Here is a 15,482-nt window from a genome sequence, read left to right as displayed (position 1 = left end):
GAGCTCCCCATATGAGCCCCAAAGAGCATTGCGGTCGGCTGGAAAAAACCAGCTGACCGTCCCTGGGCCAAGGGAGGCCAGATTGAAGGCCACCCGAGATAGGGCCTTCTCTATTGCTGCTCCACTGCAGTGGAATCAACTCCCGGTAGAGGTGCGGGCCCTGCGGAGTTTGGAACAGTTCCGCAGGGCCTGTAAGACCCACCTCTATAAACTAGCCTTCAACCAATGATAAACTAGGAAATGCCTCTAAAAAATTGCTCTTGGTTACTGAATTTTATGGAATTATTGAAGATCGAATGTTTTAGCACCATTGTAATTTGTAAATTTTAACTTGTAATTTGTCTTAACTTGGATTTTATTTGCAATTTATGTAATCTGATGTATAATGTATTTTATGTTGTAAGCCGCCCTGAGCCTGCTTTGGCGGGGAGGGCGGGATAGAAATTAAAAGTTATTATTATTATATTATTATAATTGCACACAGCTGCCTCTGTTGGCTCTGCAATTAAGGTAGCTGCTGTCTCTTCCCCTGCATCACTTTCGTCACTTTCAATTTCTGCCAGAAGTGAGTAACGATTGGAAATAGGAATGGAATATAAATCATTTTTACCAGCAGTAAAGTAATCTCCTACCTTTGTTTGCTTCTGGGCTGGTTGTAAATTTAAGTCTTCAAACTCCCAAGACCCTTTGGCTACTCCCATAATTATAGTAGCAGAAAAAGCACTTCGTTAGACACTTTAAGTCAAACACTAAGTCAGGGAGTAGGGCAGCTGACCCAGGAACTAAAAACCTGTTATCAGTAGGAAAGAAGAATATATAGAGCCAAATAAAACTTGCGATATCCAAAGAGGTATGCTCAGCTTGCTGCTGCCGCTGCCATCTTCCCTGAGTCGTTAATTTAAGATCCTTGCTCTTGATCAAAGTCCCATCATCATAATGACTAGTTTGAGTTATTTGATTGTTAGAGTCTGTTTCCAGTACTAGGTCTTTGCTTGTAGAATTCCCCAAATCCCCATTATCATCTGTATTCTCCTGGAATTATACAACCTTCATTGCCCTTATTTTGCTGTAGGGGAAATAAGAAAAATTCATTAAGATTGCAGTGTGCAGCTGGAAGGATGTTATTGGCCTTGCAGTGATGTCAGACCTCTATACTCTGTTATCCACATCCTGAGAAGTCAGCTGTATCAGCAGGTTTCTACTGATTTCTATGTTTTTAACAGAGCCTTTACACATAAATTGCTTGCCTTTCTAGCTTTACACTTAAAATGTTTGGGAAACAAACTCAGATGATAAGGAAGAAGAATCCATACACACACATACAATTCAGCATTAAGTGCTTCAGGGTTTGTTCCCACATGCAGGTACATTATTTGGTAGTTGGAACTAGCAGTTTTGCATTTAAATGAAGTCATGTCCTATGTGACCTCCTTGTATCTGGTCTTCCATTGTTGCACCTACATCCCCTAATTTGTACCAGTATTAGCCTCAAGGATCTTTCCATTGCCATTGCTCTGATGATATGAAGGAACACCTTAAATTCCTCTCTCGGAATCTCATCCCCTCCCAAATCCAGCACAAATTCATCCTTACTTTCCAAGCTTTCTGTGGCTTGCCTCTACCCTCCTGTCTTTTAATTTGCCTTGAGGATCTTTGTTGACTGAAAGGTGAAATATAATTTTTTAAAATAAATAGAAAATGGCTGCACTAAATATTCTGTTTCTAAAATTTGCCTTAAAATTAGCATGGCGTAAACCAAATTTACATGCACACATGCCTCACTGAACATTTCTGTGATTCTAGTGCTGGTTTTGTTCCCTCAGCTCTTCTTAGGACGACCCACACATGATTTTGTTTATAGATGTCCATGTCCCTAATATTATTACTATATCAGAGGTGACATCCTGATGTCACTAACAAAGTCAAATGAATTACCTCAGCCAATGGTATTAAATGGCAGTGAGGACAAATGACAGCACTGAAGGTGAAGAAGGAGGAAATTGGTGCAGAAAAGAACAGCAACATGTATGTTTGCAGAAATATCAAAAACAGGAGGTGCTGTTCAGCATTCACAAAAATGAATAGTGAAGCAAAGAGTTTCCAGTCAGCTCAAGCATTCTTTTGAAAACAAGGTGTTTGTAAGTATGGTACATGCTCAAAGAGTATTCATAACAGATAATCCCACCACCTCTCCTGCCCTCACTTATGAAAATTGCATTATAGATGTCTACACATCAAAGTAATGCTTTTAATGGCAAACACACTTTGATAAATGAAGGTTATTCTCTTACAGTTTGTTAAGTTCTTCATATCAAATGATACTGAGACAAGTAGCTGTGACAATGACCTTGAACTCATCATTTTTCACTGCAGATCATGGTGGGAGAAGGGATTCTCTACTGCTGCCTTTCTAAACGTCGAAATGGAATTGGAGCTGAGGCCAATATCAATGCCGGTGGCTGCAACTTCAACTCTTTCCTTAGGAGAGCAGTCCGGTTTGTTGGTGAGTTGCCTTTTTTACTGAAGAATATCTGGCTTTGATGAGAACCACCTTCATTCTCTAGATATACTTCATAGCCGTACTCAGTGTCAATGCATCAATTTGAATCACTTATGATGTTTCTTTTTTATTGTGTTATTGAAGTTTCAAACAGTTTAAATTTTCATTTGTATGGCCCTGTGTATTTCACTTGCATTAAACAATGAAAGAAATAAAACACTTTTGACTGTTCAGCAAAGAAAACCAGTGCAGTGTAATGGTTAAGGTCTTGTACTAGGTTCTGAGAGACCTGGGTTCAAAAACCCACTCTCTGGGTGACTCTGGACCAGTCATATGGTCTCCTAACCTATCTCACAAGATTGTTGTGCTGCTAAAATGGAAAATGGAGAACCATGTATGCTGCCCTGAGATCTTTGGAGGAATGGCTGGATAAAAATATGCTAACTACATAGATCAGTGGTTCCCATATAGTGATGACTGTGGGAGCTGTGTTGCCCACCAACACCTTTCTTGGCACCCACAGTATTTTAAGAAAGTAAGCAGGGCCAGGTGAGCTTTTCTCCAGCAAGGCTTCTGATTGGCTGTGCAGATTTTTTTAAAATGTTCTTTGGCAGTACCGATTACCACAGTACAAAGATCTTCACAGTATGACTGAAGTATAACTGATTTTATTGTGATTTTAGTTGTTCTTAATTGTTTGTTTTATTACTTATTTTGATGTACTCTGTCCTGAGCGCCCATGGGGAAATGGGCAGAATATAAATAAACTAATAATAATAATAAAAAATCAAGCTGCAACAGTAATTTTGTGGTAGTCGTTTTGTTGTTGCACCCACCACACTGTGTGCAACCACAAAATTCCAAAGGTGCTCAACAGACTTAAAAAGTTTGGAGATTCCTGAGACAGACTGTTGCTGCCACACAGCTAACACCCCAATGTTAACAAGTTATTTAGAAGAAAGCCTCATCAAAATCGTTGGGACATCCACCTAATTTGTATATTCAGGATCTTGTTTGTTAACTTTAGCTAGGTTTCAGTTTTTCATTGTTAATTTTGCTTTGCTCTATTGATTAGATAAGAGAGGTTTAACTTTATTCTTGAGGGCCACTGTATTATCCAGGTTGAAAGACTTGAAAGTACATTTCATTACACAATCAAACCTCCCTGTTGTTGATCAGCTTCCATGAGAGAGTTGGCATCAGCCAGTGCTTTACATATGAAATATAAAGGGAGGTTTAACGTTTAAGTGTGGAGCACTGCTTTCCTAAAATCTGAAGCTGGCAGACATTTTGCCACATCTTTAACATAGATGATGGGGGTGCCAAATAAAGTTGCTCTGTGGGGAAAATATACTGCTAAATGCTGTGGGAAATTTCTGGTGACAGAATGGAGGGTAATTTTGGCTGACGTCCCCAGCCCTTCTGCAAATCTCTGACTATGGCCTCCTCCTGTTCCTGAGGTTTAGCATTCTGGGGATCATCTTAGGCTTCAGTGGGGAGGGTGATGAGGGAATTTCCATTATGAGGACAGAAATCCCTTCATCGGCAATTTACTGTGGGATCCAAGCCACAGAGCCAAACAGAATCCAGTAGCATTTCTAATGAGGCAAGCATCTAACAAGCTTTCCTGCTTCTTTTAGGTGTCCATGTGTTTGGCCTTTGTGCCACAGCTCTCATTACAGATATCATACAATTGTCAACAGGATATCAGACACCATACTTCCTGACGGTATGCAAACCTAACTATACATCCCTAAATGTATCCTGCTCAGAAAATTCTTACATTGTGGAGGATATTTGCTCAGGACTTGATCCTGTTGTCATCAATGATGGAAGGTAAGACACATAAATGCTGTTTCTTGGACTACATTCCTATTCAACATTTATTATCTCCATCTAGACTGGGTTGCATGCTGGTTTTTTCTGTCTAGCTCTTTGTACATTCATCTTTTGATAAACTTGACATTTCGATAAGACTCAACCATGCAGTACTTTGTCATGAGGTGCATATATTGGATGAATAGATAGATCTGATCAAGAAGTGGACTGAGGACATCTGCAAATGAAGGAATGGTGCTATGCAGATGGCAGCAGAGTCTGTTTTCAGTAAATCCCTTTCAAATTTTAGGCATGAAATAAGATGGCTACAATTAGTTACAATGTTGATACATCCAAATAGGCAGCCCTGTTGGAACAAAATAGGAGTCAATTTCACCTTTAAGACCAACTTAGTTTTATTCCATACCATACCAAACCTTTAATGGCATAATAGATTCAGATAAAAATACACAGAATATAAAAATTTAAACATTGGAGATAAAATCAAAATAAAACCGAGCTTACAGATACATTCAAACATGGTCAGAATTAAATTTAAGGATGTCAGCCAGAAATTTTGCCACAGCCTCACTAACCACCCCCTCAGTATCACTCAATAAATAATAACAGGGTGGCAGAATAGACAAATCTGGAGAAAAAGAAAGCTTGCCAAATAAATCTTTACGGAGGTTATGGTAAAAAGAACAATCAAGCAATATATGCTGGATTGAGTCAGGGGTATTCGCTCCACAGGAGCAAAGTCTGTCGGCTAAAGGGACTCGCTGATATCTCCCTTGTAAAACTTTGGAGGGAAACGCGTTTAGTCTGGCCAACATAAATGCCCTGCGATGACTTGGAGTGGTTAGGTCTGATAGATAATTGGGCATTTTGCCACAAAAAGCATAAAGACCTAAGGAAGCTGGAGAGCAAGTATAAGGGAGAGTTGGCCGTAATTTCGTTTCCTCCAATTCCCACTTAGTTTTATTCAGAACATAAGCTTTCGTGTGCATGCATACTTCTTCAGACGAGGAATGAGGTACAGTAAGCAGAGCCACATATAGCCACATTGCAACTTGCGCCTTTAAGACCAACTTAGTTTTATTCAGAACGTAAGCTTTCGCGTGCATAGACACTTCTTCAGACAAGGAATGAGGTACAGTAAGCAGAGCCACATATAGCTGGTGGGGTTTGGAATGCCAAGTGGTACAACGTTAAAAACCAATAGCAGAATAGTAAAATTAACAAATTCAGAAAAACTTTGATCTGGGTTGCATTAGCGTGGGAATCCATAAAACAGTAACATGTCAGAATGTGAGAATGCCTGTTAATTATTCTATTGCTAATAAACCTGGGTCAAAAAGAAGGCAATTCTTTCCCAGAAGTTTTTCCTGTCCAACTAATTTTCCTTTTAACATGTAACATAAATATATACATCATTCTAGTTTGCCATTAGGGAAAAATACATTAAAATATAATGGGTTTAGTATATGTAATGAGATAAAAAGCCAATATCCCTTGTTTGAATATGTCAATACAAAAGCATTATTCTGATACACTATCCTAAAAGAGAAATATATTGAAATACTGTGGATATATCGCCATACTTGGTGAAAGTGGGTTTAGCATATGTAAAGAGATTAAAAAACAAAACAACATCTCTGTTCAGTCCTGAGGTGGTGTTTGTTCCAAGTTTCATAATAGTTTGTAATTCAGCAGTTCCCCTCTCCATTCTGTTCTTGAAGTTCTGAGAGTTCATATTTATGTTACATGTTAAAAGGTAAATTAGTTGGACAGGAAAAACTTCTGGGAAAGAAATGCCTTCTTTTTGACCCAGGTTTATTAGCAATAAAATAATTAACAGACATTCTCACATTCTGACATGTTACTTTTTTATGGATTCCCACGCTAATGCAACCCAGATCAAAGGTTTTCTGAATTTGTTAATTTTACTATTCTGCTGTTGGTTTTTAACTTTGTACCACTTGGCATTCCAAACCCCACCAGCTATATGTGGCTCTGCTTACTGTACCTCATTCCTCGTCTGAAGAAGTGTCTATGCATGCGAATAAAACTAAGTTGGTCTTAAAGGTGCAAGTTGCAATGTTGGTTATTCAGCACTGCCTTCTGCCTTCTGCCTTCAACAGAAATTTCACCAACCAAACAGATCCCTAAGTGACTGACAGTGCATTCCTAAACAGAGTTAGAGCCTTCTAAGATTTAAATTGACTTCAAGGGGTGTTAACTCTGTTTAGGATCACACTGCAATCTTTCCATATTGATTTTTTTATTAAAATATGCCTTATGTTGGGAACAGCCAGTGGTCCCATAGTTTTGTCTTTCTCTCAGACTATCTCCAAACAGACATAGACACATATAAAATAGTCAGAAAGATAATTCCACTGCAGTTTGATGCATATGCCTCTCTGGTGTGTTTGCAGAAAACTTGTATTGACTTTAGTGGAAATAATAGCCACATTAAAACACAATGACCTATAAACACATATTCAGATGAGAAAGACTTATCAGTAACTGAAATTTGGGCGAAAGATTTCATGAATTATTCAGGGAACACTAACATAGAAAGGCCAAGACATCCAATGTGACTTGACCCATGTTCCTAAAAAAAATCATCTAAACCATATTTTTTCAAATCCCCCAACTTGCACATTACAGTGCCTACCCTTAAGAATGCCTTGACATTCTGAGGGGGCAGACATTTCACAACGTGTTGCCATCTATTTTCTATTTATGTGTCCCATTTCTAAAGGTCAGGATGAATTCTGCACTTTTTCCATATGCCATAAATTCTGTTGCAGTTTTTTTTCTTCTGCAGAGCTAAGTGTTTAATAGGCAGTAGTTCTGAAGTCTTGCTTAATGGAAGTTCCTTATAGCAACAACTTTTTGCATACTTTTGAGAGAAAGGAAATTATTAAAATGTATCTTCCAGTGACTGAGGTCAATGGGGGAGGGGGGGTTGGGTTGAGTTAAGCACTCCACTTCTTCTTGCTGTTTTTCACTCCTTCAGCACCTCCCAGATTTGTCCAACCTCTTATGAACTACACCAGAGTGGAATAGTGGTTTGAATGACAGATTAGTATCTGGGAGGCCTAGACTCAGATCCATACTCACCAGTCAGGACTCACTGGAGCTTCTTCTGCACAGGAGGCATGAAAACACACCACCACCACCACTATGGCAGCAAGAGCTTGTGTTATGAGAAAGGAGTCCACACACACCCATTCTTGCTCCTTCCACTAGCCTCACTCCTCCCTGTTTGGTCTGTTGCACCTGCACAGTGCTGGAGGGCTCCTGTGGCCCAGAACCCTCCTTTCCCCTCCCTTTTCTGCTCTTTACTGAGTCACGCTCATAGTAGTAAAAGAAAAAGGCACTTTAAAGGGGCTAAAAGGGCAGGAGTTGTATGCAGCGGCAAGCTGCCCTGTGCCATTTTGAAAGCAGAGCTTAGCTTCACTTCCCCCTGCCCTTGGTTGTAGCTGCAGTTGAAGCATCCAGATCAGGGGTAGGGAACGTTGGCTCTCCAGATGTTTTCTGGTTACAACTCCCATCAGCCCCAGCCATTGGCCATGCTGGCTGGGGCTGATGGAATTTGTAGGCAAAAAACATCTGGAGAGCCAACGTTCCCTACCCCTGATCCAGATGGACTCTGTGCCCGTAGCCACCCCATAATTTCCCATTTGAAACTTTGTTTTTAATTTTCTCTGCACAAAGGGGAGGGGGACAGGAGATAGACAAATGGTGCTCAGATTGCACATTCCCAAATATTATGGGGGGCTTCCTGCAGCCTGTATGGGTGAAAATCCCCATGTGAAAGCAGCCTGGTTAACCTTGTGCCAGTCTGTGTGTGTGTGTGTGTGTCTGTCTCTCTCTCTCTCTCTCTCAGCATAACCTACCTCACAGAGTTGTTGTGAGGACAAAGTGGGGAGGGAGAGCCATGAACATTATCTGAATGGCTTGGAGAAAGGGTAGAATAAAAACAGAACTGCCAAACATTTAGTTCTGCCCTTAGCAATATAGTGAATCTGGCCGCAATTTCTGGGCTGTGTCATAAATTGTATTACTTCTGGCACAGTGCAGCTTTTATGCCTTATAGCATTTCAGACAGACATTGTAATGCAAATGTTTTATCTTGAGGCAGTGAAAGGGTGCATATATGGGACTGGCCAGTGTTCAAAACCCACATTTTTGATTTCATTAGTCTATATATGGATCACATTCCATCTTTTCTCTGGTAGTTTGGGCCAGGTGACTATAGTCCAGACATCCCATACTGTTGCCAGTTGATCACTTGATGGTTGCAGTCTTCAAATGATGAGTTGCATGTGAGCATGGGCCACTACAGATGGAGTTTCCCACATTTACTCATGTCACCACAAACACTGTGTGTCTCAGTGGAATCAGATCAGCTGAGAAATCATCCAGTGCAGAGAGATGAAGTGTAGGGAATCAAGTTATAGATATTGGTGTGGAAACCTGCCCTCTCACTGGGAAATGTTCATCTGCACATACAGAGAGATGTTGCCATTATGCGCACAAAGTACTTTAATCTTCATGGATGACAGTGCTTGGGCTCCATATAGGACAAGATATGCACACTCAGACCAACTGGATTATGGCTTTCAGCTAGGCAGTTGCAACACAAAGATGCTGAAATTGCCTAGTGGCTGCAAAGAGATGACAACACATCCCTGAGTAGTGGTAGTACATGGGGGGGAAGTGCTTCTGATTTTGCAGCAGTGGGTTCAAAGCTGAGCTTGTTCCTTTCCTCAAATGACTGCTGAAATAAAAATTCTGCAACTACGTATCTCATCCCAGGTATCATTGTCCTTCATGTAACTATAGAATTTTCTACATTATTTTTTTAAGTCTCAAGAAGTAAAATGACTTGATGAGAAATTTAATATTTGCAATCAAAATATGTTATTTGTTACTATGGGATGTAGCAGCTGTTCTCTCCAGAATACCAATAGTGAATTTACAAAAATCAAATTTTAAAAAATTCAGCAATCCAGTGTTCATTTCCTCAATTGCATATTGTAAGTTAAACATGATTAAAGGACTGCACCATGCAGTGCTTTCACTATTTTTAAACCCAGCCTTAACATAATATATTTTAAGTGAGAAATTTAATTTGGGTGTCCTTCCTTTGCAGAAAGTCATTCCCTTCAGAACACGCTACTCTGGCAGCCTTTGCAGCTGTGTATGTTTCAGTAAGTAATTAAGCCTGTTCATAATAGTTCCTACAAGGAGAAAAGTCAGAATGTCATTTTGTGTCTGTTTTAACGCAAGATCATTAAGACTAGTGATGCCAAAAAAAAGGTGAGAAAAGACTGGGCTGCTTCTAATCACCTCTCACCCAGGTCAAAAATGAAAAGAAAGTGGACATTTTTAGAAAAAAACGGGAAAAGAAATCTTTTCAAGAAATATTTTCTCCCCCATGCTTTTAAAAGCAGTGTTTTAAAAACACCTCTGTTATTCTGTGGTTCTGATACAATCCAAGCAGAAGAGGAATTCAGAAGTTTTCTGCTGTATTTCAGTGACACTACTGTAAATGGTCAGAGGTGGTATTGTAGCTATTGGTCACCAGGGATCAGGTGATACAGGAGGTCCACCTGGCTCTGTAAAGTCACTTGGCTTTTCACTTAGAGCAACTACTAGTTGAGCAGTGGCTGAAGTATTCTCAGACTGACAAGAGCTAATTTATTCATTTACTTTTGCTACTAATACATGCAATTAGCAACTCTCATGAGTAGTTTCGTTTTGTGGCCAGCACAGCACATAGGCCAAGGATTAAGTGCCCCACACATTTCAAAGAACTTCACACTAAGATTAGCTACAGAATACTTGTTCTTAGGAGAATATTTTAAGTAGTGTAAGAATATGGGAGAGATTTTATCTGGGTTACAAGTAGATCAGGACATCACATTCACCACCCTTCTTGTCTCTTTTAAAATTTTAAAATTATAGAGATCTTTTAAAATTATTGAGATCCTTGACCATTCCTTCTTTCAGGTTCCCTTTCACACAGAGACATCCACAGACTTGGTAGCCGAACCTCTTTAATAACAGGTCTTCATTCACACAGAGTTATTGGGGTTAGGGGCTCAAACACCATTCCATTCACATGCTGCCAACATTTATTCTTGTAATATATAGATACTGAGATATTAAATTGTGTGCATTTCATTCCCTTAGACATGCAGCTCACAGGGTTAAACAAAACAAGACATTAACTTTATGGCATTAGCATTCACACTTAAGAAAGTTAAATAGAAGTTGAAATATTTCACTTCCATTAAACTTCTGAACTGCTCAGTGGGATCAACTGGGATCCTTTGGTTACAAATTCACTATTTTCAGCCTGTTATAAGCAGCTCTTCTCCACAGTTTCACTCAGTCAGACATCCTCCTTTTCCCTCTCAATTCCTCAGCTGCCAACTCCCAACTGCCAACTTAGGAGCTGTTTTCCAGCTATCTCTCCCTAGCACTACATCAACTCTCATGGGTCACTCACAGGAAGAGGCAGAAAATAGCCTGTCTATCACACTAGTTAGGAAAAGGTTTTTTCCAAATCTCTGCATTTCCAAAAACATAGGTAGAAGTGGGTTTGGTAACTGACTTGCAATACAGTCTTAAGCAGAGTTATACACTTCTCTGTCCATTAACTTTAGTGCCCTCAGAAGGGTAGTAATTCTGCTTAGAATTGCACTGCCAGTTACTTCCATTTTTACTCAATTTTTTTAATGTATTTTGTTTTAAAGATGTACTTCAATTCTACTTTAACCGACTCCTCTAAACTTCTGAAACCACTTCTAGTCTTTGCGTTTATCATCTGTGGGATTATCTGTGGACTAACTCGCATCACCCAGTACAAAAACCATCCAGTTGATGTTTACTGTGGCTTTTTAATTGGCGGCGGAATTGCTCTTTATTTGGTAAGCAGAGTGCAAATATTAAAAATAAATAACATTGGTTAATCAATAGATCCTATTGGTTGCTAAATATCTTACAGGTAATCGACAGTTTTCCATGTGACATGATTTAACCATTGCACCTGAAAATAAATTTTAAAAAATGTGTTTGAAAAATATAAGGATTCTAATAATCCAAACAGAGGGGCATTGGGGAAGAGGGAAAAATGGGTCAGGAAATCTCTAATCCAACTTTATTTATTTCATTCAATTTTTAAACCACCCTCCTCCATAGACTCAGGGCAGTGTACATCAAAGTACTCATAAAATACAATAAAAGGTTAAAATCATAACACCAGGTTGGGGCCAGGATTGAAAATGCTCTGACCCTGGTTAAGAACAGCTGGATGTAATCACTCCAAGATACTGTAGGGATTTAAGCATGCCAGTTTCCTCATCCCTCTCACAAGGCTCTGACTCATGGACGCTTGTGCTGGAATAAATGTCATTTTGAAGGTTTCAGTGGACTTGTGTATATTTGCATATAATCTTGCTTTATGTATACATAGACATTATGAGATACAACCCTCTTTTCCATATATGGTGGCTGGAAATCTGCTATTATAATTGATCTCCAGGTGACAGAGATCAGTTAACCTGAAGAAAATGGCCAGTCTGGAAGGTGGATTCTATAGCATTGAAGTCCTTTCGCAAACCCCATCCTTTTCAGGCTCCACCTCCAAAATCTCCAGTTATTTCCTCAACCTAGAGTTGGCAACCCTACTTTGTATAAGATCAGGTATGGATGCAGGCAAATGAAGAGAGTGGGGGTCAGGCTGAGAGTATGCTGCTCTGGCCTTCTGTCACTTTCTCAGATGAGGAAAAGAATAGGGGAAGGGGAATGAAGAAGATGACCAGACCAGCATACTCTGTCTTTGCTCCAAGTCTGCAGGCAGCCAGCTACACAACTCTTGTTCTTAAGACACTTAGCAGCTGTCATTAGGAAGTTATGTGTGAATGATCAACAGAAAATTAATCTCTGAGCACACATATGAGCATTTTGGTAGTGTTATATTGCATTTGAAATACAGTACATGAGAAGCTATCATGAGTAAAGTAAACTATAAATACTTGTTTTCCATAATGAGGTCCTATTTTTCTCCCAATACTAGGGCCTTTATGCTGTGGGGAACTTTATGCCAAGTGAAGAGAACATGCTCCATCAGAACCAGCACAGAGAACCATTAAGATCTTTGACTGACCTAAGCCAAGATGCCAGTAGAATTTTGCCCGGTAAAAATGGTAGCAATGATGCTATCTCCACTCATCATGCTGAGAGCATGTTAAATAGGAACCACAGAGAAACTGGATCCCTCACTAACCTCAAAAGAGCAAATGCTGATGTAGAGATTATAACACCACGAAGTCCAATGGGAAAGGAGAACATGGTAACTTTCAGTAACACTTTGCCCAGAGTCAATACACCCGCAATGGAAGAGTCAGCTCGTCGGAATGCAACTATTCACGCATCTATGGATTCTGCCCGCTCAAAGCAGCTTCTTTCCCAATGGAAGAACAAGAATGAAAGTCGTAAGTTGTCCCTGCAGGTAATAGAGACAGATTCTGGACAATCACCACCAAGAGCAATTGAAATGAGATCAAGCTCTGAGCCCTCCAGAGTAGGAGTTAATGGGGATCACCATGGGCCTACCAATCAGTACCTGAAAATTCAGCCTGGTAGTGTGCCAGGCTGTAACAGTGCTGGTCTTACTGGTGGGCCAAGGGTTTCTATTCAGTCACGCCCCGGTTCTTCACAGCTTGTGCATATTCCTGAAGAGACACAGGAGAATGTCAACACATCTCCAAAAACCAGCACAGCTAGAGCTAAGTGGTTGAAAGCTGCTGAGAAGACTGTGGGGTGCAGAACCAACAGCCAGCCAAGAATTATGCAGGTCATAGCCATGTCCAAGCAACAAGGTGTGCTTCAGGGCAGCCCTAAGAGCTCTGAAGGCAGTACAGTCACCTGTACAGGAGCCATCCGATACAAAACCTTGACAGACCATGAGCCAAGCGGTATAGTAAGAGTAGAGGCCCATCCTGAAAATAATAGGCCTGTAATTCAGATGCCATCGGAAGGGGAAGGGAGTGGTTCCTGGAAGTGGAAAGCCCCTGAGAAAGGAAGCCTTCGTCAAACATATGAGCTAAATGATCTGAACAGGGACTCTGAGAGTTGTGAATCTTTGAAAGACAGTTATGGATCCAGTGACAGAAAAAGAAGCAACATTGATAACAGTGAGCACCACCATCATGGGATAACTACAATAAGGGTCACGCCAGTGGAAGGCAGTGAGATTGGTTCAGAGACCCTGTCCATTTCCTCTAGTCGCGACTCCACACTTCGAAGAAAAGGTAATATAATTTTAATTCCTGAGAGAGGAAGCAGCCCAGAAAATACCAGGAACATCTTCTACAAAGGAACATCTCCAACAAGAGCTTACAAAGAATGAAAGCTGATGACTCCAGCCAAGCAATGCCACTAACAATCAATACTGTTTGGTACGAGCTTTTGTGCTCTCTTTATTTTTGAGCTGATGCCGAAATAATCTTAATGTGCCAAAATATCAACCATCAGCCTGACTGTTTTTGGATGTTGCTGATGTGTAGTGATTGTGCATGAGTTTGTGGATTTCATGTTGCGGGGGGGAAAGCACAATGCAAGAACCCAACCAACAGGAAGAGTTTCCTAACAGGTTTTTGGTTGGGGGGTTTGTTTTTGTTTGGATTCCAGTTATTTCTCCAATGGGAATGATGTCAACAATGGCAGTGATCTTAAATCTAGACACCTTATTTCCTGAATGTGCCAATGTTTTTATTTATATAGCTACATAAATAGATCCAAGGACAAATGGGAAAGGGTTTTTTTAACAGCAAAAGCTGTACCAGTGTTGTATGTTCACCTTTGCGGGTTTTGCACCAAAATTTAATTCAAGTTGGTGCTGAGTCTACCTTAACATTTTTGGAAAACTGACATACCTGTGCAGCTCTAAAGACACATGACATTTTTGACATGTAATTCCTTTTCAAGTAATATTGCTGAAAATATAATGCTGCCTGCATTCATTTTAGAGTAGAAAAATATTGACCGCTTTGATATAGTGGATCTTTCACATTAAAAGGTTGCAAAGGTTTTGTGTAGTTCTTTGAAATGTTTATCAGAACAAAAAAATATGGGTGATAGTCTATAAAAACAGAATTACTTTCTCTCCTGGTTAGTTTTGCTGCTGCTCTCAAAAATGTTTAGTTACAGGTGCTACTAATGAAAATGTCACTTCATGGCAAGCTAACGAGGAACTAGTTTGAATTTTGGGGGTTTTATTTTCCAAATGAGTTTACTGTAGTCTTTCACATCCTATCGTTGTTTAACTATTTTGAAATTTGTATCATTATGGATCTTTCCTCTTTTTTTTGTTCACTTCTGACTAGCTAATTCTCAACAGTAATAATTGCAACTGTGTTGTAAAGATGAAAATAATATTACAACCCAGGCTGCCTAGTGAATGAACTGGGCTGATCTTAGGTAAAGGAAAATCCTAGACAAGCTGTGAGCCTGCACATAAGTCTGCATGCCTTCCATTCCTCTTCTCTGCTCCAGCTTGGTGTAGAAAGCCAGCTTGATGCAATGGTTCAGAGTGGCAGACTCTAATCTGGAGAACTGGGTTTGATTCCCTACTCCTCCTCATGGAGCCAACAGGGTGACATTGGGTCAGTCACAATTCTCTCAGAACTCTCTCAGCCACACCTACCTCACAGGGTGTCTGTTGTGAGGAGATGAAAGGAAGGCAATTGTAAGGCACTCCCAGACTCCTTCGGGTAGTGAAGAGTGAGGTATAAAAACCAGCTCCTACTTCACCTCTAGGGGTAATCCAAAAATGACTGAGGAGCATGATCAGAGAATGTAAGGCAATCAAAAGACTCTCTCTCAGCACTTACAGATAGGGGCTGAAATTAAATAGCAGCTGCCGAGTTGCTGGATATTCAGCTTGCCAAGTTTTTGCCATTTTAAACACTCTAAATAAGGCAGCATTTTGTTGATACTCTTTTTTTTTACATCCTTTTACCACTGTGGAACTTTTTAAGGGAACGTGAGCCATATCCCAGATGGAATATGGCAACTTTAATGAGAGTAGCAGCAATGGCTGAGATTCCAGGAAGCTGGCTACCTGGTAATCCTTATAGAC

At 40.1% G+C, this 15,482-nt stretch overlaps 1 protein-coding gene across 1 annotated transcript in view; it reads left to right on the top strand.

Annotated features, from left to right (window-relative positions):
• PLPPR4 (phospholipid phosphatase related 4) overlaps positions 1-14,430 on the top strand; it is a 49,423-nt gene extending 34,993 nt beyond the window's left edge. Inside the window, exons 3-7 of the mRNA XM_060232206.1 lie at positions 2,374-2,503; positions 4,141-4,336; positions 9,486-9,543; positions 11,095-11,268; positions 12,417-14,430. Of these exons, the coding sequence (XP_060088189.1) occupies positions 2,374-2,503; positions 4,141-4,336; positions 9,486-9,543; positions 11,095-11,268; positions 12,417-13,751 (1,893 nt within the window). The 3' untranslated portion in view covers positions 13,752-14,430. The remainder of the gene's footprint in view (positions 1-2,373; positions 2,504-4,140; positions 4,337-9,485; positions 9,544-11,094; positions 11,269-12,416) is intronic.
• The last annotated feature ends 1,052 nt before the right edge of the window (positions 14,431-15,482 follow it).

The sequence above is a fragment of the Heteronotia binoei genome, chromosome 2 (assembly GCF_032191835.1).
Source record: "Heteronotia binoei isolate CCM8104 ecotype False Entrance Well chromosome 2, APGP_CSIRO_Hbin_v1, whole genome shotgun sequence".
In the NCBI taxonomy this organism is placed as follows: Eukaryota; Metazoa; Chordata; class Lepidosauria; order Squamata; family Gekkonidae; genus Heteronotia; species Heteronotia binoei.
This window is presented reverse-complemented; position numbering and strand designations above follow the sequence as displayed.